The sequence below is a fragment of the Squalius cephalus genome (assembly GCF_949319135.1).
Source record: "Squalius cephalus genome assembly, chromosome: 12".
Taxonomy (NCBI): Eukaryota; Metazoa; Chordata; class Actinopteri; order Cypriniformes; family Leuciscidae; genus Squalius; species Squalius cephalus.
Window position 1 is genome coordinate 21,160,009 of NC_137133.1, and position 27,841 is coordinate 21,187,849.

Genomic DNA, 27,841 nt, shown 5'->3' on the forward strand with positions numbered 1-27,841 from the left:
TGATGAGGGAAACAAGACTGAGCCTGGTTTCTCCCTAGGTCTTTTTCTTCATTCTGTCACCTGATGGAGTTTGGGTTCCTTGCCACTGTCGCCTCTGGCTTGCTTAGTTGGGGACACTTAATTATAAAATATAATTATAATAAATATAATAAAAAAATATAATATAATAACTAATCAACAAGAAAAACTACAAAGGACTACAAAACATGGCGCAGAACAGGAAATAACATAAAAGTCCACACAAGACAGGGAAACACAGGCTGGGATCGTGACATGAATGATTAGCCTTGTCCATCTAAATGCTTGATCCTCTTGGTCTGTGGCCTGTCCTCTAACAGAATATAAAACCTCTGCCTCTTTAAAACGAGTGTCCACTTATGGCCATCTGATAGAGAAGCCTCTCAGTTGATCATCTGAGTTTGCTCCAGTGTGTACTTAGGCTGAGTGTTCTTCAGTGAAGTGCACTTGAATGGATTTGGGACATGGAGCTCAGTGTGTGTGTGTGTGTGTTTGTTTGTCAGGTATATCCACTATGTGTTTGACCTGGGAAACGGACCAAGTCTTCTGAAGGGAAACAGCGACAGTCCTCTTAACGACAACCAGTGGCACAATGTGGTGATCACTCGAGACGCCAGCAACACACACACGTTAAAGGTGGACACCAAGTCTGTCAGCCAGGTGGTCAACGGAGCCAAAAATCTGGACCTGAAAGGTCAGCTTGACCTTTTTATGACATTTTTGATTATACGTTTGACATTTTATATATCAAAACATGTATTGGGAGTTGTCTTGTTACACTCTTTGCAGGTGATCTGTTTGTGGCCGGTCTGGGGCCCAACATGTACCAGATCCTGCCGAAGCTGGTGGTGTCTCGCGAGGGTTTCCAGGGCTGCTTAGCGTCCATGGATCTCAACGGTCGTCTGCCAGACCTCATCAATGACGCTCTGTTCCGCAGCGGGCAGATCGAACGGGGCTGTGAAGGTATAAGTGATTCATAACACCTTTATAACACAATTGTGACACATTACAATGTTTAAACCATTCAGTTCAAACCTGATTTAACCTCTACACATGTTGTTTTTGTCTTTCTAAATCATATATATATTAATCAGTTTTTATTATTGTTTTATTGAACTTCTGTTTTGCTGATATGCTGAGAGCCTCTGTAACCACTAGATGGCGCCTTAACCAAAGGCCTGTTAACAGTAGTTACCATTAATGTATGATGTATCCACAATCTTTTTATTAAATATCTGAATGAGGTACATTTGTTTAACTGTAGAAAATAATTTAAATTAACTTATCATTATCCCCGCCTTACTAAAATTATTACCCCTGTTACTCTCTCTTTATCCTTCATAAATTGTTCCTCTCTCTCTTGGCTGACCTTCCTCCACTAACAAACCCTTTTTTATTATCCAATTATTTCGGAAATTTCCTGCTAACAAAGTTGGTTTCACCAAAGCTGACCTGCAAGGTAGAGGGTTTGACCTTTTCACCTCATTCACACGCACCTGGCTGAAAGTTGCACTGAGCTTTAACATTAATGTTTCTCCTCAAAACAAAATACTAAAACACCAGAACATGATCTATCTATCGATCTATCTATCGATCCATCTATCGATCTATCTATCGATCCATCTATCGATCCATCTATCTATCTATCTATCTATCTATCTATCTATCTATCTATCTGTCTGTCTGTCTGTCTGTCTATCTACTGTATCTATCATCTGTCTGTCTGTCTATCTACTGTATCTATCATCTGTCTGTCTGTCTGTCTATAGTCCATCTATCTATCTGTCTGTCTGTCTATCCACATTATTTATCTGTTATCTGTCTGTCTGTCTATTTATCTATCTATCTATCTATCTATCTATCTATCTATCTATCTATCTATCTATCTATCTATCTATCTATCTATCTATCTATCTATCTATCTATCTATAATCCATCTGTCTGTCTGGCTATCTACTGTATCTATCATCTATCTATCCTCTGTGTCTGTCTGTCTATATAGTCTATATATATGTCTGTCTGTCTGTAATCTATCTGTCTGTCCGTCTGTCTGTCTGTAATCTATCTGTCTGTCCGTCTGTCTGTCTGTAATCTATCTGTCTGTCTGTCTGTTTGTCGCATTAAAATTATAGAAAGTTGCAGCATTTCTACATTTATTTAATCGCTGACCCGTGTAGTAGCTGAGGGGAACTAAGAATAAATCCAAACCCTATAAATATCCTCCTTAAGAACCTTCCAGCTCAAAGCTTTCCACTGAAGGCACATCAAAATCAAGACATTGTCTAGTGTCCCGCTGTTCTACGGCAATTGGCCACAATTCTCTCCCTTACTGAAACATTTTAATGGATGTTTTGGCAATTACTCATTTATATTGTGTTGAGTGCATCCAAGAGTGGTTCAGTAGGGGAATCATTAGAGGCGGAAACCAGCAAGAGAAAAGAAAGAATTCTTCCATTACTTCCCTGACTCAATAAAAGCACTTTCAGCCAGAGGACACTTTCATACATCCGTACTCAGGCCTTCGCTCTTTGTTTTGAATGCATGTTTTTCTGTTTGGTTTCTTTTGTTGGTGATCTGAGCTGCTGGAATTGAATTGTCAGTATGGCTTGAATGAATTTGGATAGAGCGTAAACAGAATTGTTTGCATTCCTTCAGTAATTGTCTATAATTAAGTGTGGAATGTGAACACATTTTGAAAAGTGAAATGTTAGTAGATGGTGTATTCACATCGCATAGCACTTTTTTTCTTTTTCTTTTTTTTTCTAGCAGTGTTCAGTATTTCTGTTTTTTTGTCTTGAAATGGATTTTTCCATTTGATATATGAGATATCAGCGATATTCATCACTGCAAAAAAAAAAAAAAAAATTCTTAATCTTTTTTTTTTTTTTGTCTTGTTTTCCTGTGAATATATACATAATCATAAAACAGTATACTTGCTTAAGATATGAATACATGCTTCCGGTTAATAGATTTTGAGTTAAGTTTATTTTTCTTACTCTATTTTAAATTTTGTTGTTGGTATAAACCTTATCATAAGCATTACTGGGGGAAGTGTGGGAACAGTTGGAATGTCACATAAATGGCAAAGGATTAGCTCATAAATATTGAGTAGATTATGCACAGTCAGAGAAAAAAAACTTTGCAGGAACCTTTTTTATGTTATGTCATTCTCAAACTTGAAACTTTGAGTCAATTGCATTTCTAGGTTTCTCTGGCTCATGTATCATTTTAGATTAAGGTACAATTCTCACTATTAACTAACTATTAATTATTACATTTGCCTCAATAACCTCCTAATTACTCCTCATTAATAGTTAGTAAAGTAGTTGTTACGTTTATGGAATTGGGTAGGATTAAGAGATGTACTGTAGAATATGGTCATGCTGAATTAATATGTGCTTTATAAGTACTAATAAACAGCCAATGTCCTAGTAATATGCATACTAATGAACAACTAGTTAATAGCAAAACAAAAATGTTACCATACTTCTGTCACAGTGGGATCAGGCAAGAAAATGAGGCAAGGCAAGGTGGATCTAATTGCACCACATTAATATACAAAAGCAAGACAATAATCCAACAACATAATTCATAAAAGCAAAAACACTTTGCTAACAGTGTGCTAACACAACACAAACAACAACATATAATCAACTGAATGAACTAATGAACTAAAAAAGAAACTGGTGTGAGTAATCAAAAATCATGGTAACCAATGATTAAAATGAAACTGAAACAATAACAGAATGTGACAACTTCAGCTATTGTCTATTTATTTTTATTTATTTTTTTTGCCTCTTTTAAATCTGATAATTACACTGTAAAATAAAACACCTTAAAATAAAGTGTAATCGTTTTACTGTATCAAACAAAACTTGCCAATGATGCAAGAAAAAAAGTCCAAATCCATCTGCTGCCTAAATTAATTTATCTTGTTTTAAGGAAATTTAAATATTTTTACTGGAGAAACAAGACCAACATACAGATTTTTATTTTATTTTTTATTTTGTTTTGTTTGTTTGCTTGTCTGAATGTTCCATCACTACTACAGTGTGGTTCAGTATTCAGGATGGATACGCCACCATGAATCTGTTTACCCAGCGTTGATGCTAACCCGTGAATGACCTTAAATGCATGCTGGTCTTGCTGTGCTGCCTGTGACAGAGATGCCTGTTGAAATGTGTCATTACCATTGACTCACGCTGTTCCTGTCTCCTCCACGCCAGGGCCCAGTACTACATGCCAGGAGGATTCGTGCGCCAACATGGGTGTGTGCATCCAGCAGTGGGAGAACTTCACCTGCGACTGCTCCATGACCTCGTACTCCGGCACCCAGTGCAACGACCGTGAGTGACCCCTTTACACTTTCCTACTGCTGGTTGTAGCATCAAATCCATAAATATAAACAGTTTCTGGGGTAAGGGGATTTGAACACGATCGGATCAGATTTTCACTACACGATTATTGCGGGCCAATCAGCAGTAGGGGGCGTGTCCATTTGAAGAAATGTAGAAAGAGAGATGGCTGAGAGATATTACAAAAGAGAAAGGTCAGAGGAATATCATTGGAAAAATAAGAGTTATGATCAGACAATAACTTTAGGACCTGTGTTAATATTAGAAAAGCTTTCCAGCGCTGGAGAGACTGAAGCGGGAAGGCCTGAAAACGGTTGAGGTTGAGTTGTTTCTCCTCCATACGTGAGTAACATTGGCTTTGCTGTGTTTCACAGAACCAAGAAATGCTCTTGTTGTGATATTAGCTGTAGTAACAGGACAGTTTTGAGTGTCATGGTTTGTCTGGAGCTCCTGTGCTTCTGGAGACTAACAACCAACTCATGTTTTTATATACGTACTCTTGTAGATTGTATGTTCATTTTTTGTTCTTTCTTGTTTTTATTTTATTTTATTTATTTATTTATTTTTATTTTATTCTTTTATTTTTCACTAAGCATTATTTTGATTCACTTCAACTATGATAAAGAGACATCCACTCTTGCATTGCGTGTTCGTTCATTTTGAGGGCCGAGCAATGACGGGAGGGGTGTGTTTGTTTGGGTTGATTTCAGATATCAACAGTGTTTCTCAGAAAGTGCAAGTGCACCTTTAAGTGCAAGTTTTACAGTGCCAAACTTTCACATACATAACATTATAATGAGAACGATATTGTAATAGCATGTTCTTTGTGCTTCAGTTGCATGTGTTAACGGGAATTATGCATCTGACTAGCACAGTCAAGGTCACTTTTTTTCGTCCTTTTGTGCAGATGATTGTTTTTGTTTTGTTGGCCAAAATTCTGTGATTGGTTGAGCTAATAAAAAAAAAGTGGTTGAATGTAATAGGGTCTGAACCATTAAAAAGACCCATTTGACAAGTGCTTTGTGTTGGTTTCATAGTGAAACAGGAAAATGTGAATATATTCTCGAATGCACCAATAGTATCAGTGTGGCATTTTCAGGTTTTTGATTTTTGTGTGCTATTAATGATTTTGAAGTTTCTGTGCTTTTTAGTGTTGTTAAATGTATAAGGAATCTCTTAATGAGATTTAAACAAGTAACATTGGTTAGTGGCTTTACATCCTTCGTGGTTCCTGGAACAACATGCAAACGAATCATCGCCCTCTAATTTAAAAGGGGCGGGGTTAAGGGCTGTGACTGGCTAATATAAATATTGCCCCAGGAACAACAAAGGATGCTGATTCAGAACAAAGTCCTACTTTTGTAAAAGTGTTTTTGAGTGAGTGAGAGATAGTGGAATGACAGTGAGGAATGTGTGGTCTATCTATCCAGTCATCAGATTAATAGGCTGTGAGCAGTTGTAATGAGGTGCAGTAAATGTTCAAATGTCAAATTAGCCCAGCAGCCTCTCAAACATGGCGAAGCATACGCAGAAATCCTTCTCCTCTAACTCTTGTCTCTCTTTTCATTTCTCCCTCTCTTTTTCTGTCTCCATTAATGAAGAATAAGTTGGCTTCTGTTTCTTTAATGATGTCTCCCATGTTTAACCTCCGGCAGTTATACGCCGTTTCATCACTCTGACATTTCTAATCATAGAGGCAAATTCAATTTCACCCCTCAAATGGGCTCTTGAGCTTGCGAGACAATTCTATGTAGGGTCACGGCAGTTACAGCGAGTGCCACAGCCTTGTAGACTTATCATTTAAAGCCAAGATCATTCATAAGTGAAAAGTTTGTGTTCTTGGAATAACACATTAATAAGAAATTAAATATACATTTTCTTGCCAGGTGGCAATTGCCGGTTTTGGAGTATATTTGTATGTGCATATTTTTTGTATCCATAATTAAGCTTGACTAATTAATATTTTAATTATCCATACTTAATGAAGCATAACCATGCTCTATTGTTCTGGAACAATGGAGAATTTTTTTTTTTTTTTTTTTTTTTTTTTTTATGAAATTCTGCACTTCAAAAATCTTCCTCACTGTTTCTTCACTAAATCTCACGATTGTTTCATTTTATTTTTAAAGAAAAAATGGCCAGTGTAGTAAAAAAATAAAAAAATAATAATCTTATATATTAATCTTAAAATTCAGAATATATATATATATATATATATATATATATATATATATATCCTATCTATCTATCTATCTATCTATCTATATATATATATATATATATATATATATATCTTTTATTTATTTTTATTTTTTATGGAAAACAAGGCACACATATGGGGGGAAAAAATGTTGCAATGTGGCTCCATTCCGAATGTAATACTAGAATACTACTTTCTTAACAGTATACACTGTATACTACATACTATTTTACACACACACTTATTCCACAATTTACATTTCAAACTAAATTTTCATTCAATTTTGTGTAAAAATGAACTTAAATTCCAGACATTTTCAGAAATCTAGACACGCAATGAAAAAACTGTAATTATTAATGGCTCATTTGTCACATGGGAGATAGAAGGTCAAGTTGAGCACATTACATTGAGAGTCTGTGCAGTGTGCTTTTTGGGATACTGCACAGTGTGCATTGTGGCAAATGTAGCATGTCATCTGTATTTTATGTATACAGTATCTTATGCCTACTTACATACTTAAAATTTCCAACTGGTATAGCACTGGTATACAACTGGTATAGCACTATTCCAAACATATCATCTAGATGGCAGCAATGCGCCTGTCAAGCCGACACTAGCATGCAGTTCAGGATCAAACTGGAACACGATCCCCAGAGCATGCAATCAGTTCTGTTTGTATTTGCATCACTGTCTTCATCTTTTCCCAAACACATGTTCACAGACACATGCACAAACACATGCACACACTCACACACACCACGCGTCAAAAGCTCCTCCTCCTCTCTTTTGACATAAACAGTCCAAATTGTAAGTGGGCATATGATGTCTTTACTCTGTTTGGCATCCAGAAACACAACGGCACACCATACGATGCCAAAGAGCGGCACACTCCACAGCAGAACAGGGGCCAGTGGTGTTTGTGGCCAGAGAAAGAGCAACCCTGCGTGAGGGTGATTCTAATTAGCGGGTGTCGCTGCCCCTGCGCGCTTGTGGGAGGAAGAGCAGCCTTTAATAACTCAAATCCGACTCAGTCCAACAGACAGACAGCCTAGATTAATCAGGTAGACAGACAGGCAGAGAGAGCGAGAGAGAGCGAAAATGAGAAGAGTGTGTGTGTGGTTAAAAATGGTGGATGCAGTCCGTAACCTAGATTTCAGCTGGAGGGTTTAAAGCGTTTTGTTTGAGCCAGAAGCTTTCTGCAGTGTTTTTGTTTGTGTTCTTTTTTTTTTTTTTTTTGTCCGTGTTCATAAATCCTTCTATTGTGTTATGCTGAAGTCGTAGAGAATAGAAGGTGAATACGGCAGCGTATTCATCACGCTAGCCGAGCAACACAACAGAAACGCTCAGCTAAGCTCCAGCAGACACCTCAGCCTCCAGGGCACCGTCTTCAGCCAACTCAACACCTATTTATGAAGACCACAATACTCCTGCGACACCATGGCATTGCTTAGCCACAGTGTGTGTGTGTGTGTGTGCGTGCTAATAAGCTAAATTTGCTAACAGCATGATTCATTCCAAGAGAAATGCTAGATTCATTGTTTTGTTCTACAGTGAACTCCTCCCCCTTCCATCTTTATCATTATCCCAGCTTTTAATTTATCCCAAGGACGTTTGAGCTATAGGCTCAATCCACAACACTGACCGAGGCAATTACTCAACTTGCGTAATTGAATTAGCACATTCTATCTGTTATTTGCCCGCCTCCTCTCGCAAAGGTCGCGGTTTATTGTTTATGAGGAGTTTGAGAGGCATTGTGCATACACACACTCACATGCACAACAAATCATAGAAACATAGGGAGAGTGAATCAGTTTAAGTTGGCATTGTAATCGTTCAGAGCAACTGAATGCAATGAATCTCATTGTCTGGCTGTAATCCTGCTGACAGTCCAAATGTGCTTGATCGATTTCCTTCGAAAAATAGTGTTTGCTTTAGTGCTGGTTGTTACACAAATTCAAATTCCACAATAATAAACTCTCAGCTTAAGAGAACAGATGGAAAAAAAAATAATCAAAGATTACTTGTCCTCAAGCACGTGTTTACCTGCTTTGTCTCTATATTAACAAATTTGAAACAAAATGTGAACCCTCCCAACAGTCCATTAACCACATTTAAGGGATATTAAACTAAAACTAAGTTTTATTAGTTGAATTTAAAAAACATTTTCTAATAATAATAATCAGTAAAATATATATATTTTTTATCATACTCAGGGACTCATAATAGAGTAGGAGAGCTGGTTCGTGTAATGTTAACAACAAGTCAAGTCACCTTTATATATAGCACTTTTAACAATACAGATTGTTTCAAAGCAGCTTTACAGTGATAATTGGAAATTAATGGAACAGAGTTTGTTTGAGAAGGGTCTGGCTGCAGACCTGGCTCCACTTGCACTCTCAGGCCTGCACGCTCAGACACCCGCGCTTCCTCTGCAAGTGACGTCACTTGCAATCGACACATAGTGTGGTTCGTGTCGGATTGAGAACAGCTCCCAATGTCGTTCAAAAATCTTTTCTGTAAGTATATACATATAAATAAATATATATCGTCGCTGTCGGGCGGAAACCTTGTATGTCCAAATTTTGTCAATTTCATATTTTTTCACAAATCAATGCTATTGGTCAGTCCCCACGTGGTTCTGTTATTTTTACAAATTATTAACCAATCTAAAGTGTTGAAAATAGCTTGAGAGCAAATCTCTTAACTCCATTGGACACTTCAACTGTCTGAGAATCCTCGTAACGCCACCTCTTCTTCACTCCACGGCATTTTGTCTCCTCAGGATTGAAAGTCGCAGCGATTAAGAAATCCTCGTCGAACAACACGTAAAGCAAGACTTAACTCTGATTTTATCTGTGTTAAACTATGATATCAGTTATTGATGTATTTTAAATGTCTACTTATACGTGTACATTGCAGTTTTAAAATGTATCTAATATAATACTTGAATTGAATTAAATGTTTTGGATGCCAGCATTAAATTATTGTTTTTATTATTATTTTACTGACTCGAAGTTGGCACTGTGCATGTAAAATACCCCACGTAGCAATGTTTTAATTTATGGGAGAAAAAAGGGCTGTCTAATTACTGGCGACAAGCCTATCTTTGGATAACGAATGAAAATAGTTAGGTTATATCAAGGGGCAACATTCTGATCTGAAAAATGAAGCCTACCCGGAAGTGCGAAAAACTGCAATACATCGAAAATCCGCTAGGGGAAGGTCCCAAAAGGGAGCAAATGTCCATAGCCCCCATGTTAAAATGTCCGTTTTCACAGCATAAAATCATGTTTTTACAGGTTGGTCCCATGGACTTTTATTGGATTTTTCGATAGGTTCCGAGTGCCTGACAACGGCGAGGGTAGTGAATTTTTTTCTAACTCGTTAGTTTAGATAGTATTTAGATATAAAATGTATGACAATAAGGGCGTGGTTAACTTTGATTGACAGCTTGATTGACAGCTGAAAGGCAGCGCCACGGAGAATGACAACATAAGAAGCGCCATTTTTTAATACAGTTGACATATAATACTACTGTTTCTGTATCATGAAATGTAGTTTTAAGAGTTTTTCAGGCGAGAATGTAGTTGTTTAAAGCTCAAATCTGTGGTTTATTTATAAAGATTTATGAAAATTGTATCCAGTTGTGAGATCCAGCGATGACCGGGAGCTCAGCGCGATGTACCCCGCCTGGAACAGTCTTTCATCGGCTTGACGGTCTGAGGTTTGCCGCTGACTCTGGCGTCTCTGTAGTGGTTAAACATGAGATATAATTCGTCTTGTCTATATCTAACGGGCGATCTCTGGTCTCGTGAATCTATAATTTGTTCCCTGGGCAATCGTTTTGACTGAGGGGAAGTTTCATAACTTTATAAGCTATATTTAACTTGTACCGTTATATGGTTAGACTAGATCGAGCGCATGACTTTTTATGTTTGACTGAATTGTTTGCTTTATTTGTATAGCTTCTTGTAACTTTACCTTTTACTTATACTTTTATAATAGCTAATATTGATAAAACTGAAATTTAACAAAAAGAGACTGGGTTGAGTTTTGTCATTTTAAATTTTAATACAACGAATATGATCTGTAATGTTGTTTACTGCAACATCTGTTGTTTAGTACAAATGCACATATTGCCTGGACCATATTAAAATGTTTAATATTTTTATATTATATTTAAAACGAAAAGAGGCAGGTTTGTGTTTTATATTTCGTTTTGTTATAAATAGGCAAACGTTATATGCAGTGAATATAATCAATACGCGTTGCCTGAACCACATTTGTGTGGCTATAATGTTTAAGATTTCTTTAAATGAAAACGAAAAGAGTTAGTATGGTGTTTTATAACATATTTCGTTGCCTAAAATATACACAGAGATAACAGGAGCAGCAGAGCGAGCTGAGTGACGCGCGCTGTGTTAGAAGGTGGGCGGGGTTAGGATTTCCCAAGATTTTCCAAGATGGCGCCGCCCATACCCCCCATAAACGGCTTCAAACCCGTTCTTCAGAAAGTCTATGGGTGACGTCACAGACGCTTTGTCCATATTTTTTACAGTCTATGGGTTATATACATTTGAGTAGGCCTGTTTTGTTAAAAATCGATAGCTGTAATGCTTCGGTGCAGAAGGAAGCCTGTGTGTGAGCCACGGAGGTAAGTTTGCGTGCAGATTAGGCTAATTTCTGCCTATTAGACAGCCTAGACACTTAATAATTTTTTGTTGTGCTTCACTTATAGCTCTTAAACCTTTAAAATGGAGTTTAGGAAGATGTATGTAACCACAGTCGTTAGCTTTGGTTAACTATTGAAGCCTTTTCTCTTGTCAAAAGGCTCAACGCGACCGCCGACTTTGTTTGCGTGCAGATTAATTTCCGCCAATTTTAGACAGCCTAGTATTTTGGTATTGTACGTAACCACAATCATTAGATTTGAATAGCTCTTAAAGCCTTATCTCTTGTCAAAAGGCGCAACGCGACGGCAGACTTTGATGAACACTGCCGGCAGCAGCGACGTCTGTGTCTGTTCCATTCTTATCAATGACAGCGTAACCTCGTATCTCCCTGCTCCCAACTCATAAATCTCGTATCATGGATTAAACATGATTTTGGGGAAATGTTGTGTTAATGTTGGTACACAACAGTATATGATATCAATATAAGGTATAATACCAACTTAACGAACAAACATAACGATACAATGTTTAATAACTAAATAAATATGCCGTTTTTTAAATTTCCTGAAAAAATAAATAATATAACATAATATTTACTGCTGGAAACATATTTCCGGTTAATTTGTGTCGATTGCAAGTGACGTCACAGGCAGAGGAAGCGCTGGTGTCTGAGCGTGCAGGTCTGAGAGTGCAAGTCTGCAGCCAGACTCTATTGGATTGTTTTGGCTTTACAGCAGCTCTAGAATAAAGTTATTGTCCAGCTAAAGTAAGTTTTTTTATTGATTCACTTAGGGTCCGCTTACACAATACCGTTTTAACTGAAAACAGAAAACTTTTAATATGTTCTGGCTGTTTATTTGCTCGACAACAGTGTTTTGTGGCTCGAGAACGCAAACTTTGAAATATGAACACGGTATAATCTCCGTGTAAACTTCAAAAACGTGAATCTATGAAAAAGGTGACGGCGTGCACATGCATATCACGTGTTTAGTCTATAGGTGTGCGCGGTTGAATATATATGTGCGCAGGCGCATAGTCTTTCATTACAAATTAAAATTGGCTAATTACTTGGCTGGCCTTAAAAATTCATAATACATATTTCTTTTGTCGTTTCTGCGGATCCATGCGAACTGGAATCAATTTGATAACGTTTTATCTGTACAGAGGTAAAGGGAAGGGAAGGAGGCCTTTACAGGGTAGAGACTAGTTGACACTTCAGGGCTGTGTTGCATTGGATATTAGAGGGATGCTCCCCCCAAAAAATATGTGTTCAGGTGCAAAACAGTAGGTGTATCATGAGTTCACACTAGACATAAACCTTAGTGCATTGTAAAGCGTGCCTTAGGCGCATTGTAAAACTTGTTCGTGAAATGATATATGCAGAAGCACAGAGGACCGTCAAGTCTCACGATGGTTGGTTTGTGATGATGGTTTGTAGTTTAAAAGGGCCACCTGATTCATATGTGATCATGAGTCAAGTCAAGTCACCTTTATTTATAAAGTGCTTTTTACAATACAGATTGCATCAAAGCAGCTTCACAGTGAGAACATGAAAATAATACAACAAAATTTGTTTCTAGAAGAAAATTGCATCATCGTCCACCTTAAGTAAGGCAGATCAATAATATTGTTGCATATTAAATGCCCCCAAGCAAGCCAGAAGCCAAGGCAACAATGAAACAACAATGGAAGTTCAGGGGCCCCAGTTTTCTTCTGTTGGGAACTCTTCATTACAAATTGGGGTCTAGTACATTCAGATATGACAAACAGGACGGGGAGTGTCTTGCCATTTGGGTTTCATGTAAGTCTAGGGCCCCGGAGCCCAGTCAGTAATCTTGCCCTGCCAGTAAGCTTTAATAATGTGATGTATTTCACATTATATATTCGTGTAGATGTTGTGATGGTTTGAGCTATGCTCCCCAGACTCATTTAAGTTTAGACTCAGCATCTGCTGTTGCGTTGAGGTGTGATGGAGATGTCCAACACCTCATTATTCACGATTGAGCTGTGGCTGAGAAACGCCCCTGAAAGAGCTACCCAAGAGCTCTCTCTTCTGTGTCTCAAGTGAAATAAGGGCAACACATTTTTACGGCTGGACATTTATAACCCTCAGCATATGTACCTGGGAGTCCCGCCTCTCCTTCCAGCACATGAATAATGCATCAGGCTCCTACATAAAACATGCTGGGTGAAGGCAAACAGGTGTTCATGTGCCCCTGTTCTCCGGGATCCTGTTCTGGTTCAGTGTCAGTCACAGATGGGAAGGAAACCATGCCAGCTAGCTTCAATCAAGAGATTTAGCTTTTCTATGGCTGTTTCTGGAAGAGATCCTTCTCACCACGTCGTCATGGAAAACAGGGCTTCATCCAGCCACAAGGAAATGGAATATTATGTCTGAGAGGCAGTGCTTTCATGGTGCAAGCAGAAGCTCTTGTGCTTTGATGCTAAATGACAGTTAGCGCATCACTTTGCGGCGAGTGAGGCTTCTTGTTGGGGCTCTAGGGAGAGCAGCGTTACCCCGTCAAACAGATGCTATTACGCCCACGCGCAAGCTTGCAAGAACCTAGATGTCTCTATCAAAACGAAATCTTTCAGACGTGATGCATAACAAAGTGCAGACTCACCGTTGATTGTTGAATGCTCTGCCCTGTAATGCTGTTTTATGTTCATACGTTATTCATTTTCTAGCACCATGATGATATGGTAAGTAGAGCCCTACCGATAAAGGATTTTTAAGGCCGATACCGATACAAATATTTGGTGATTTAAAAATCCGATATTCCGATATATCGGCCGATATATATATTTAAAAAAAAAAATCCAGAAACGCGTAACAAAACATGAACAGTTCTGATAAATATAATAGAGAGCCTAAGTCCCGCCCCTCCGCTTCCGGCTCATGGGACCTTATTTCGGAAAAAATATGTATGGAAGTCAATGGCGAGAGACAACTTATATTTTTATTCCGTCTGAACTGTGCCCTGAATTACACATATGATGTTTGTCAATTTAAAAGGTAATTATGAAAGTCAAGAAAGTCGCAGTTTGTCATAAAACAGAAGAGTAACGTTTAGTTTTATGTGAAAATCGCTCAATGAACTACATCTCTCGTCTCCCATTATGTACGTCACAAGATCCGTTGCTCGTATGTGTGTATTCTCGCTCAAAACACTCAGGCATGACAGCGTTACGTTACGATTATAATGTAAGACTATAGAAAAAATGTCAGACGTTAGCTTCAGTAAAGTTAGCTTCATTCATTGAGAGAAAAGGTATGACGTCCCATGTGCGCCTTCTGGGTTTGTAGTCTTTGTAATTACGTATTTTCACAGTCTTATACCTCAGCAGTTTTACATCAAGCTGCGACTTTCTTGACTTTAAAATAGATCTTTTAAATTGACAAACATCATATGTGTAAATCAGGGCACAATTCAAACGAGATCAAAATATTTGTTGTCTCTCATTGACTACCATACAATATTTTTCCGAACTAAGGTCCCATGGTGGTCGACCGGAAGGGGAGGGACTTAGGCTCTCTATATATAAAAATACAAACTTAAGATATGAAAACAACCTTTGAACAAAAAAAAAAAAAAAAAACTATTATTATTAATATTAATATTAATATAATTTTTTTTTTTTTTCGGCGTCCATGTTAATCAATGAGTGCATTCACACCGGGAGCGGGAGCAGGAGCAGCGCGTGAGCGTCCAGCAGGAGCGTCGCGTGAACAGCAGTGCAGCGGGGGTTTCGGCGCCGAGTCTATTTTTGCTGTGCCGCTTACGCTGAATTAAAGTGACAATGCATTGATCATGGCCAAAATACACCGCAGTTTTATCCAAAAAGTGCATTGATGATATGTATTGTGTTTTAAACAGTCAATCAAATGACCAACAGCAATTTAAAAAGAAAACAAATGTCCAAAAACAAACTTGTTGCCCGAATAATAAAAACAAAGATGAACCAAAAGTTATATAATGAAATTATTAATAAAATAAGCTTCTTGACAAGTCTTTTCTCTTAAATGTATTGCTGCAGCGTTTGTCACGCGCGCCTGAACTGCGGGTTTTGTACAGACAGAGTAGGCTACTCTATAATGGATAAGTTGGCATTGCTTTATTTCGTTTTCAAATACATTTAAGAGAAAATACTTGTCAAGAAGCTTATTTTATTAATAATTTCATTTATATAACTTTTGGTTCATCTTTGTTTTTATTGTTCGGGCAACGGACATTTGTTTTCTTTTTAAATTGTTTTTGGTCATTTGATTGACTGTTTAAAACACAATAGATATCATCAATGCGCTTTTTGGATGAAACTGCGGTGTATTTTGGCCATGATCAATGCATTGTCACTTTAATTCAGCGTAAGCGGCGCAGCAAAAATAGACTCGGCGCCAAAACGATCGCTGCACTGCTGCTCCTGCTACGCGCTGCCGCGCCGCCTCTGCGTGCGGTGTGAATGCACTCATTGAATAACATGGACGCCGAAAAAAATACGCGCTGCTCACGCGCCGCTGACGCTTGCGGTGTGAAACCGGCGTTATGCTCCGAGAACGGACACTGCAGTGATATAAAACGCACACGTCTGTTAAATTAAGCAATACTTTTAAGGTAGTCTAATATTTTTCTGACTAACAAATTACTGACACAGTAAAGGGTAGATTTAAATAAAGAGAAACGAAATTTAAATAAAGAAAAACGAAATTGAAATGAAGGAAAACGAAATTTAAATAAAGAAAAAACTACATTTAAATAAAAGAAAAACGAAATTTAAATAAAGAAAAACGAAATTAAGTTAAATTAAAAACGAGATTAATTTAGATTGATAATAAGGGGTAAAAAAGGCTAATACATTTTGTTTCTACTATTATTCTATTTTCCACAATGTCAAAGCAACGCAGCTTAACCCAAAACAAAAGCTCAGGCATGCACCTCGGTCCATACAAACTCCGCTGTTCTGCGCTCTAGAGAACACTCCCGTTGCTGGAACACCGCGTCGGTTCTATTTCTAGCATGCACGCGTTTTCCGCGTGGCTCGAGCCGCATTTTAGAAGCGTGTCTCACACAGGCAGTGTGCAAACTCCAACCTGTTAACATGGGAGCCGAAATAAAAACGGACACGCCACGCAGCTGAGACGCTCACGCCATGCAGCCAGTGTGTCGCCGGCCTTATTCAAGCGTGAATGAGAACCGTTTCGCGGGGGATCCCAGGTGTGCAAAAAACCCAAAAAAAACCCAGAATATTCAAATGTAAAATTTTCAAATCGAATACCAACCCACCGAACAAATATTCGAATATTTGGGTCCAGCCCTAGCTGCTTTTATTTTATTTTTTAAATATTCATTTATCGGCCATTATAAATGCCGATACCGATAGTTTGGAAAATGCCTAATATCGGCCGATAATATCGGCCCGCCGATATATCGGTCGGGCTCTAATGGTAAGGATTTAAGAATCAGCCAAAAATGAACATTCTTTCATTATTTACTCACAGTTGTGTCATTGAAACCCATATGCTTTTATTTTTTCAGTGAAACTTAAAAGCAGAACATTTTAAAGAATCTTCTCAGAGCTATTCCTATGCAACATTCATAGTGAACATGTCTGTAAAGAGGACAAAAATACCATACACTTCCCCCCTTACTCAAAGCTACTCCATGGATTCAGAAGATTTTTAAAACATACAAATTATACATTATAATATTTTTTCAGTGTTTAGAACCTGTTTGATGTGGTCAGTATGAACTGTAATACAGTATACGTGTGTATGGGATGATGTTTTTTCAAAAAGTTGTACTTCTACTAAAAAACAAAAAAACAAATGGGTTTGTAATGACGTGAAAAGATTTCTCTAGAGGGCTTTCACATTACAGCTTTTGTGGAAGAGTGGGAGAGCACTGCTGATATTCTTGTTTGAAGATTATTTTCTTATTCCTCATATACCGGAAGCCTGACCTCAGCTTTACCTACATTTAGAACAGAGATAATGCTTACAGACGCTCACCTCTAAACCAGCAGCCTCAGTGAAAGAGACGTTTGTGGCTGCGTGTAGAGATAAGAGCAGATCTGCCACGGAAAGTCTGCAGAGGCTTGAGAAGGAGGAACATGATTGAATCAGTCACATTACGAAAACGGAAGGAGTGCAGATTTTCTAGAGCCTCGTGACCTTGAAGCAATGAGGAGGTTTTTTTTTTTGCTCTGGTGTTTTCTGACAAACATACAGGCATCCATCAATACAGGTTCCTGTTTTCCAGGGTTGGGCAAAATCTAGAATTGAAGAACTATCTTCCTTTCCCTGTCATGTAAATCTGTATCAATTTGGGCATGTTGAATTTGAATTGGAGTGACAAAAAAATTTAATACTGATTTGCAATTCAAAAACATTCACAGTCACACAACAGTCACAGTAACACAAACATTCACAGTCACACAAACAAGTTTTATAAAACGTCTATAATTATCATTAATTTTGATTAACTATATAATTTAATAACATTTATTCCATATGCACAATACACTTTTCTCAACTGATTTGATGGCAACAATTGTAACAATTTACAATAGTTAGTTTACATGAACGTTAGCATTAATAAAGGAATAATTGGCGATGGGCTGTTGAATTACTAGTAAAAAATAATGCACATGCGAGGTTGTAATCCTGCCATGATGCGAAGTGACAAAAGCTCAGAGTTATTTATGCTTGAGCACCAAATCAGCATATTACAATGATTTCTGAAGTATCATGTGATACTGAAGACTGGAGTAATGATGCTGAAAATACAGCATTGCCATCACAGGATAAATTACATTTAAAAATATTTAAGTAAAAACAGTTATTTTAAATTGTAATAATATTTCACAATATTACTGTTTTTACTGTATAAATGCAGCCTTAGTGAGCATATGATCCTTCTTTCAAAAACATTTAAAAAATCTTAATTATTCCAAACTGTATTGCGTAGCCTATATATAGAATATTAATTCTGAAACATGTTAAAAAATACACATGCTAAAGGTGTTTGAATTTCATTCCATTTTAATTATACTTTAAATTAAATTAAAATTCTGTATCATCTATGTCAGTGGTTCTCAAACTTTTTACACCAAGTACCACCTCAGAAAATATGTGGCTCTCCAAGTACCACCATAATAACCAATATGAAAATACAGTAGCGTAGTAGGCCTAACTATTCAGCTACAGTTATGCACAGCTCAAATGAGGCAGTTTTATTTCTAATAAGAATATGTATTATTTGCCAGCCACTTTAAACATTGTAAAAACATAGTTTGACTATTAACACTGCACTGTGCTGCTTACATACAGGTAAATAAAAAAATAAAAAACTTAAATAATGATTAAATTAAAATGTATTGCACCTAAAAGTGAAATAAAAACTGTAGCCTACTTAAAGATTATTATGAAAATGTAATGTACTTAAAAGTTAAATACAAACTGTACGTACTTGTCACATTGTAATATGCTGATTTGGTGCTAAAAAAAATCACTTTTAACTGTTAGATGGTCTGGTTATCAGACCAGAGCTCAGGGATGGCTATTACTACAGATCCCAAAGATCTCCTCTAAATTGGGTAGATCTGCTTTTAGTTTTTCTGCCCCTCACATTTGGAATGAATTACAATGTACTATTAACCTGGATGATCTGATGCCTTTACGGCATTTTAGACGTCTGCTTAAGGATCATTTTATCACTGATTGTGTTTGTTTCCTGTGATTGTTTTTGCTTTCCTTTTAATTGCTTTTAATTTATTTAGCTTGTTTTACTGTATATTGCACTTCTGGCTGTATTTATCTTTTTTCTGTGTTACCTACACATGTCGTTGCTGTAAATGAGAACTTGTTCTCAGTCAACTTACCTGTATAAATAAATAAATAAAACTTAAAATATTAAGTTCTGTAAATAAAAAGTACTGTAATTAAAAAAAAAAAATGAACACATGCTGTGTATTCATATTTAACATTTTTTACACGTACATTTAAAATATTCTGGCTGACCCCTGTGAGTTCTTCAAGGTGACGGTTATTTAGAACTGATCACTTTATTGTTTCCATGGTGACACGTCATTGCTTGTCACATGACACACCGCAGCCACAATAGCGCTGAATGACTGATGATCTGCTTTTATTTTTTTTTTATTCAAAATCTTCACAAAATTGTTAGATATATCATGAAATATCTGATATTCCGATGCGCAAGTGTTTTGTTGTTTAAACACCTTTAGTTTAGCATTAGTCAACTAGCATTAGTTGAGCTATATGCACAATGGGCGGCGTCATGTTAGTTTGTGCCGCAGACGCAGTTCAGAGAATCGGATCTGTTGGATTTACAACACGTGAATTCATCCACTTCTCCCTAAATACATGAAAGTGGCCGGTGAACTGGGAGAAGAATAGAGTAAACTTTAAAGTTACTTACACAACAATGTGTATCTGATATGAATAAAATGTGTTGTCTAATTATAATGGAAAGGATTATTATTGCCGCTTCCATAGACAGCATTGTGTATTTTACAAATTCTGAATGTATTGTTTTTTTTAGTACTGATGTGAATTTAAATGTCTGAAACCTAAAATAAGCATTATGTGGTTGAAAACACTGAATAGTGATATATGACAGCGCTGAGCGCGTCCGTCTCTGGCTCAGCGCCAGTCAACGGCGAAAGCACATTTGAATTTAGCAGTTGATGATCACATGATGCACTGACCGTTCTACTCACACCGGTGTGATCGTACACTCCAGGGACCAGCCGAGACTGATCACACCTGTTTGATCGTACGTGCGAAATTCAGTGATTCCTCTGCGTACCGCTAGAGGGAGCATGCGTACCACTAGTGGCACCCGTACCACACTTTGAGAATCAGTGAGCTATGTTATCTCATTTCAGGAATCGAAGGCAATCATTTCAATTCTGAATGGCACACAACCCTGCTGTTTGACTAAGAAATCTAACTCTGCCTTTAAAAATGTTCTTTTGTTATTTCCAGACTACCTGAAAGTTCTGGAATCTGTTGTAAGTCTCTAAAGATAGTTGGTAAGATAGTTGAAGAAGTTGTGAAGGTATTGCATGAAGATCACGTCACACGCTTTGCATTGATTCTATTGATCGTGGCCGCTGTCCAGTGACGATATACTTTATTTATATATGTCTACCAGTTTTGAACCTCTCACAAGGATACTCTATCCTTGTCTCAATATAATTGGCTTGCACATATAAAGTAACTTTTGGCACAATGTTTTTTTACGTGAATGTCCCCTCAAGTGTAGCAAGTTGCTGTTGGTTTGAAATCAATAGGCATCATTTTGTTTGCTCAAGGCCTTTTTTGATCTTAATTGATGTACTTCAAATGCATGGACCTGGGGTGTGAGCAGAGGAGGAAAGCAAAGTGTTTGTCATTGAAGACAGCATTTTATATGCCGCTCAATTTCTCAAATTATTTAATGCATTCCTTCTTTTCCTCTAGTGCCAAGATTTATATACAGGTATCAGAAAGTTGAATAGGTTTTGTTGTCCTGTTCTGCTGAGATTTCTGCCTACCTGCTCTGTAATAAGCTGGTAAACTACTCAACCAAAAATGCGTGGTTACACATAATCCTTAAGACTGTGTGCATAATGTATTGCTTTTACCATTTGAAAATATAGAAATGTCGTTTGTCAAGGATTTAGGACGTTTAGTGGAAAGGTGAGCTAAATTAATTTTAATAATTTTGTTTTTTGTGACTTAATGTTCTTTCCAGGTTTGATGCACCACTTCTTTGGAGTTTAAGGAGGTGCACTCACAGGACACATTCATGCACATGTGTTGGGCTGTGGCATCATGTTTCCTTTTTTTCAGCATCTGGCATCATGAGCATTACATGTTTTAAAGTCAATGGCAGACTTGGCAGTTTTAAATTAACAGACCAATCAGATTAAACTGGAGTTGAGACAAGAATCATATGTGTTGGGGAGCTTATTAAAAACCAATTGGCCGTGGAATGTCTGAGAAGTGACATACTATAAACTGGTGATTGGTCGGTGTCTGTCGGTGCAGTGAGAATTGGCCTTAAGATCGTGCCTATGACAAATGACTTTACAGCTTGATGTGATTTCATCAACCTTATCAGAGCACACTGTGTCCGCAGCTAACAGCTGTGAGAATATTTGTCATTGTTGCTAAGCTTGAAGTTTGGTTCTTTTCTTTTTTTTTTTTTTTTTTTGCTCCACAAGTCATTGTTAAATTGAATCAGTTTTTATTCAACTGCAGATCATTTATCATGGAAGAATACCTAGAATGAAAGTTTGTTTGAAGTATTCTTGTTCTTAGGAAGTTTGAGTTAAGATTGGGTCATGACATTTATCAGCTCTGTTCAGTGTCAGATTGAACCCTGGGATTTACAAGAAATTGTTTGAGGCATTTCTGAGTTCCTTAACCCTCTGAGGTCTGAGCTGTTTTCTGGGCCCTGGAGGTGTTCTGACATGCTCTGACATTTGTGCTTATTTCTGTTACTTGTGACATTTTCATGGCTAAAGTCTAATTACACTGTATTCAGCACAAACTCTGCTACAATAATATATCAGCAGCATGTATGTAAAAGTTTGTAGTTTTGAGATAATGACATTTATGCGTGGTTTGTGAAAATACAAAAAAAAATTCTCACTAAAATAAGGTCATGAAACCCATACTGATTATTTCTTCACAAGACTTTTGAAAATTGTATGGCGTAGCCTAGAATATTTGCTCCAAAACTATGTGAAAATCACCCTGACTGCTCATTCAGATAAGACAATATATTGATTTAAAAATTTTCAACGTGTTTTGTGTGAAAAAGCTTTATGCGGGAGCTCATTAATATGTAAGCTCTTCACACCTGAGAAAGACAAAGACCCTCCCCTAACGGCCCTATTAGGAGCTATCAGGCCCCTATCATTCTGAGCAACCTTGCACAAAGAATGAGGAGATTTAAAAAAGAATGGCTTTTAGATTTTTTTTTATTTTTTGGATTTATTTACAACACAACATAATCCAAAGATACAAAACAAATGACAAAAAAGCACTCATTGAAAACAATTATCCAAAGACAGAGAACTTTGTGCCATTCCTAAAAACATTGTACATACCTTTCATTTCCAAGGTGTTTGATTTTCACTTTACCATGTTCATGTACAAACTCATGTGAATGTTGAAGTCAGCAGGAGTGGCATCTGGGCCCTGAAAAAAAAAAAAGAAAAAAAGTGAACATACTGATATCAAGAGAAACTATAGGCCTGCACGGTTTTGGGAATAAATTTTAGATTTTTCTGGTTAAAATTGCTTTTTAAAATTCACAGAATACACACATACACACACACATAAATGTTTCCAACAATATATAATATAATGAACACCAGGTTTGTTGTGCCTTGTAGGCATAGGCTATGCGCAGTGCTGCATAAAATAATAATAACAATAACCATATCAGCCTATAAATCTTCCAAAATATTTCAGTAACAACGAAGCTAGAGAAAAATATATTGATAATCATGTTACTTCAAATGTTTCCATTCGTTATGATGATATGAAATGAGATGATAGTAAAAACATGAAGCCGTTTGGTGCTTTTCAAACGCGATCGCGATCCAAATATGATACATTCAAACGCGATCACGCTCAAATATAAAACATTATGGTTAACTTACCATATACATATCTACATTTGAGCAGATATCCACAAACACAGTAACAGTAAACACGGGTCTAAATATTATAATATTCACCATATATCTAGCAACAGTTCAACTGCAATGTGAAATTTATGCAACAATAACAAACTAATATGTAAGAATTTCTTACCTTACATCTTTCTTGTCTTCAAATCGCGTTCTTCTTCTTCTGAGGTAATTCCAATGTAAGCTCACGGCGTGTCTTTCAAACTCGACGAAAAGCAGAGACTTGTGAAGTGTTTTGGTGTTTTGTTTCTGAGGTAACGAGCGCGTTCGCGTTCCATGTGGAGATTTGCATGTGAATATCTTTTGCGCGAGTGGGCGTGTTCAAATTAAAAAATAATTAGGAAGCGTTTGAGAAGCTGGACATTACTTAAACAGAGAATATTTGTTTTCAGTTTGAATCCGATCATTTAAAAGTACACACTTAAATGTTTATAAAGGTATATGGCTCATAAATGTGTGACAAGTATTCGCTGAGTTTTGTTTGTTTATAGACGTGCTCAAGAAAAAAAAGTTCACCGCGACGGAGAGGCAGAACGCACACCCTGTTTATTTTCTTTATTTTACAAAAGCACAATGTTTTGATTTGATTGTAAGTGGACACCTACAAAAGTAAAAATATCACAGATTATTTTTTTTATATTTATTTTTTCTGTATGACCATAAATGACGGAGTAATTTAAGTTTATAGTGCTACAATGTGAAGAAAATACGGCAAAACGCGCCGGCCTCAGAGGGTTAAGATACACATGTCTGAGAGAATACATATGTATTATGGCTGGGTTGATAATATATATTCATCTTTCTGAACCAATATCGATTCTTAACCCCCTGGGGTCGGCGGTATCGCCGGCGATACCAGCGTGCTTTTTTTTTTATCAGTTCAAAAGAGATTAATTTTGCTCTGTTGACTTTGATATTACAAACAAGTTTCATACATCAATCGATTCTGTTAAATGTGTATTATTTTTGTGTATACTCACAATAAAAACAAAGTGTTGTGCTTTTTGCCAAATAAAGAAAAATAAACATGATGTGAGTTCTGCTTTCTCTCTGTCAGTGAAGTCCATTCTGAAACGCGTCCAAAAATGAACAATAACTCAGCGAATACTCAGTCAAACAGACATACAGACACACAGGCATGAAGCTTGAATTCTCTTCTTTTAAATTAAGTAATTTATATAAAAAACAAATATTCTCAGTTCATGTAATCTGTAAGAAAAGAGCGAGATGTCAGTCGTTCTCATCTCATCTAATTATTTTTAATGTGACCCTGCCCACGGAGAGCACGCGCTATTCAAACGCAAATGACTGAGGTAATCCACGCAAACCTGTGAACGCCCCCATATCAGCTCGAGAAAACACAAGTTTAATCAGATCATAGTACTTGGAGGAATACTGTAGTAATTTTTTTTTCCTTCTCAAGTGAATCGCGTTTCTGTGTGTGAATGAATGAACGGCAGAGATGCGCACTGTTTACCACAGCTCGCAAAAAGACAGTTTAAATTTAAATCGTGTGTGAATGAATGATGATGTTTTAGCAAACTGTATTGCTATACTGAGATGAGTAAAAATCGACTGAAATATGTTGAAATAAAATGTAGGCTATTTGTATAAGCAACGTATTAAACTGCAAATTAACATTTATATGCCCTAATATTTCATAAAAGCAACGTTACAGTTAGGCGAAATATGAAAGACAACATTTTGTTGACTAGATTTGGGTACAGTTTTTACTGTAGAATATACTGCCACATCAAATAAGCTTTTGTTTAGCAATTTCTGCTCATATGTTTTATATATATATATATATAAACTACTATTTTTGTCAAAAATAAAGTCATCAACTAAGATGTTAGCTGTTCCAATGTTGGCTATATTCAAACTAATGAATACATATGATAAAATGTAGGCCTATAATCATTTTTTTTACAAAGAAAGAGTACACTTGAAATATTGTTGTAATTATTGTTGTAATTGTAACCTTTTTAATAAAATAGCTAAACATATTTACAAAATAGATGTAAGCAAAATCTTAAATGGTCAATATAAGTCTTCTTCTAAATATATCTTTTGTCCTTGCATTGTGGCTCAGTCAGTGTCACACCTGAATGAATGACTCATTATGCAGAGTGGGTGGGACATTGTATTCTCAGGTGTAAACCACTCCTCGTTCACCCCCCCTCGCATATTGGCTTTCCAAGCAAAACCTGTCTTACACAATTTAAATCAATGTATTGTTTTATGTGAATGATAAAGCAAGACTATTTTCACATAATTTTGAAGCCAGAACTCGAAGCGACAACATCCATTAGTCAAAAGTCTTGTGGACACATATTTAGTATGAGTTTTGTGGTCTTATTTCAGCAACTTTCATTTTTATTTTTTTCAATAACCATGCATAAACATTATTCTCTTAAAAATACAAACATCTACATTCATGTTGCTCACATATTATGGTAGCCCTGTTTGTGCTATATAGAGTGAATTTACACCTTTGCCATTATCATGTTTATAAATAACTGAAAAAAGCACAAATGTCAGGGCATGTCAAAACATCCCAAGGGCCCCAAAAACACCTTAGACCCCAGAGGGTTAACTTCCAAGTCAATATTTGAATCTGTTCTGTTTTTCTGCAAATAAACATAATTTGTAGTGTGCATATTCCAACCAATAATCACATTAAGCTATGTACATTGATATTTTTTATTTAAACAAAGTCTAATTTTCCAAATTCTGTAAATTTGATCACGGATTTCCAACAATAAATACTAGGATGCAAATTATCGATTAATTCATTAATCATTAATTGATTGACCTTATCGATCGATTAACGATTAACTGATAAGCGGCTATTTTCCTGAGAATGTAAATTTCTCATGGTATCAATAGTGTCTTTAACATAAAAAGCAAAATATTGCTTATAGGCTACTGAATAAAAATGCATGTTATATTGCTCAATTGATGTTTTATTGTAACAGTTGGGATACGGTACAGATAATGGCATTTATGTAGTTTAACAAAATAAATTATGCACAGAAAATTAAAATACATTAAAAATAATTGTGGACTGGCTCACCTGTTGCATGTGAAACATTAAGCAACATAAAATACATTTTAAATAAAAATCTACATGGGTAGGCTTAGCCTACAATATTAAGCCTACATTTAATAATTTATCTGGTAAACTACTTGAATGAAAAACTTGAAACATTAGCAGCAGCACTTATAAGGTAACAGTAAGATTACTAGACCTGGAAACTTCAAATATAGAACTGAACACAACTTAAATCATCCCTGAGGAAGGTGACAGTAAAATTAGAGGGCGTCCCTCGTTTACACTGTCAGTGAAATGTGACCAAATTCCGATTTTTTGCTCATATGTGACACAGATCCGATGTGTTCTATGACAGTGTAAACAGGAAAAAACGCATGCATTCGGATATATCGAGATCGGTTTCAGGCCTCGTTCATATGTGGAAATAAATCGGATATGTGCCAATGCGACTGTCATGTAAACAGGCAGATCGGATTTTCTGAGGCATTAGGCAACGTCTCCGCGGTTTAATGACAAGAGAAACCCCGACGCGCATCTGCAAAGGGACGGATGACCCGACGAAACGTTGTGTCGTCGTAGGAGAGGAATGTGGACAAACGTTGACACAACATATTGTTGTACACAACAACATTTCGGACAGACCGCTCCTCGTTAAAGCCAATAGGCTATGCCCCCACCAGTCCTGAGATCTCTCTCACACACAATAACTGAAGCATATGCGCAATGGTGGCACTTTTCGTCCTCCTCCGACCTCCGCCTCAAATTTGAAATGCTCCCACACTCCACTCCGTTTTGACCGCCTCATGTTTGGTTTCTTTTTTGCCACAGCAGGTTTGTGTCGGGTCTCTCGCCGCCCGCGAGAATCTCGTGTCACGTTCGCAATGTTCAATTAGCCGACAATTAATTTAATTTAATCGAGTAAATTCTTGTCGACAATTAATCGATAATCGATTAACCGTTTACATCCCTAATAAATACAGTTGTTACGCTCTTTGTCTTGCATGTGATCAGGGCATCTCTTTCTCTTTACTACTAGTTATAGCATAAAATGAGCATGCATGAGCATCAAGGTATGCTGAAAGAAACAGTACAACATATTAAAACCTATTATGTCTATTGTAATCGCTTAATTAGTGTTTTCACCAGTCAATAAATGTCATGTAACCTGTCATGTAAATGTCATGTAACCGGGATACACAAAAGAAGAAAGAAACTAGTAATTAAACTGCAGCTATAACATCATTTGCACACTTTTCCCTTCTGTGATCATTGATAGGTTTAATTTCATATGGCTATTTTTTTTCCACGTTTTCTGAGGTTATCGACTCTTCCTGGATGATATGCCTCTAATAGACTGCAACTCTGTCGTAACCTTTCCGAGGAATATAACACTCAGGAAGCAAACTAGGACACCGATGTCATTTAGATTAAGGCTGAGCCCAAGAATGTTGTTATTGCATTCAATGGGTGACAAGGGACCCAATTACCAGACAGGACTGATGCCTCCAGGGTCTGCCTTTTGAAATTGTTTCACATGTACGTGAGACGGATGGAGAGCTTTTGACTGGGATAAATATGGGGGTCAAAAATGGGAGGACAGAGTAGAGAAATTGTCCAATTTGATCAAATGTGAGCCACTTTCTGGCATGCCTTGATCATAGAATTTTAAATGGTATTGGATGAAATGATTGAGTGCTTGGCCCTACAAGTAAGGTGTGTGCGTGTGTGTGCGTGTGTGTGCGTGTGTGTGTGTGTGTGTGTGTGTGTGTGTGTTGAAAATATTGAATGCAGTTTGCATACAATACTGCCCTACTAAGGCAAAAGACCTTAA

General features: G+C 36.9%; 1 protein-coding gene across 16 annotated transcripts in view; it reads left to right on the plus strand.

Moving 5' to 3' along the window:
* nrxn3b (neurexin 3b) overlaps window positions 1-27,841 on the plus strand; it is an 812,755-nt gene that overhangs the window by 397,651 nt on the left and 387,263 nt on the right. For 9 of the 16 annotated variants that reach the window (XM_079888939.1, XM_079888942.1, XM_079888947.1 and 6 more), the window contains 4 exons: window positions 522-712; window positions 808-981; window positions 1,451-1,477; window positions 4,245-4,364. In XM_079888939.1, coding sequence (XP_079745065.1) covers window positions 522-712; window positions 808-981; window positions 1,451-1,477; window positions 4,245-4,364 — 512 coding nt within the window. The remainder of the gene's footprint in view (window positions 1-521; window positions 713-807; window positions 982-1,450; window positions 1,478-4,244; window positions 4,365-27,841) is intronic. The other 7 variants (XM_079888949.1, XM_079888951.1, XM_079888941.1 and 4 more) reach the window with 1 other exon arrangement.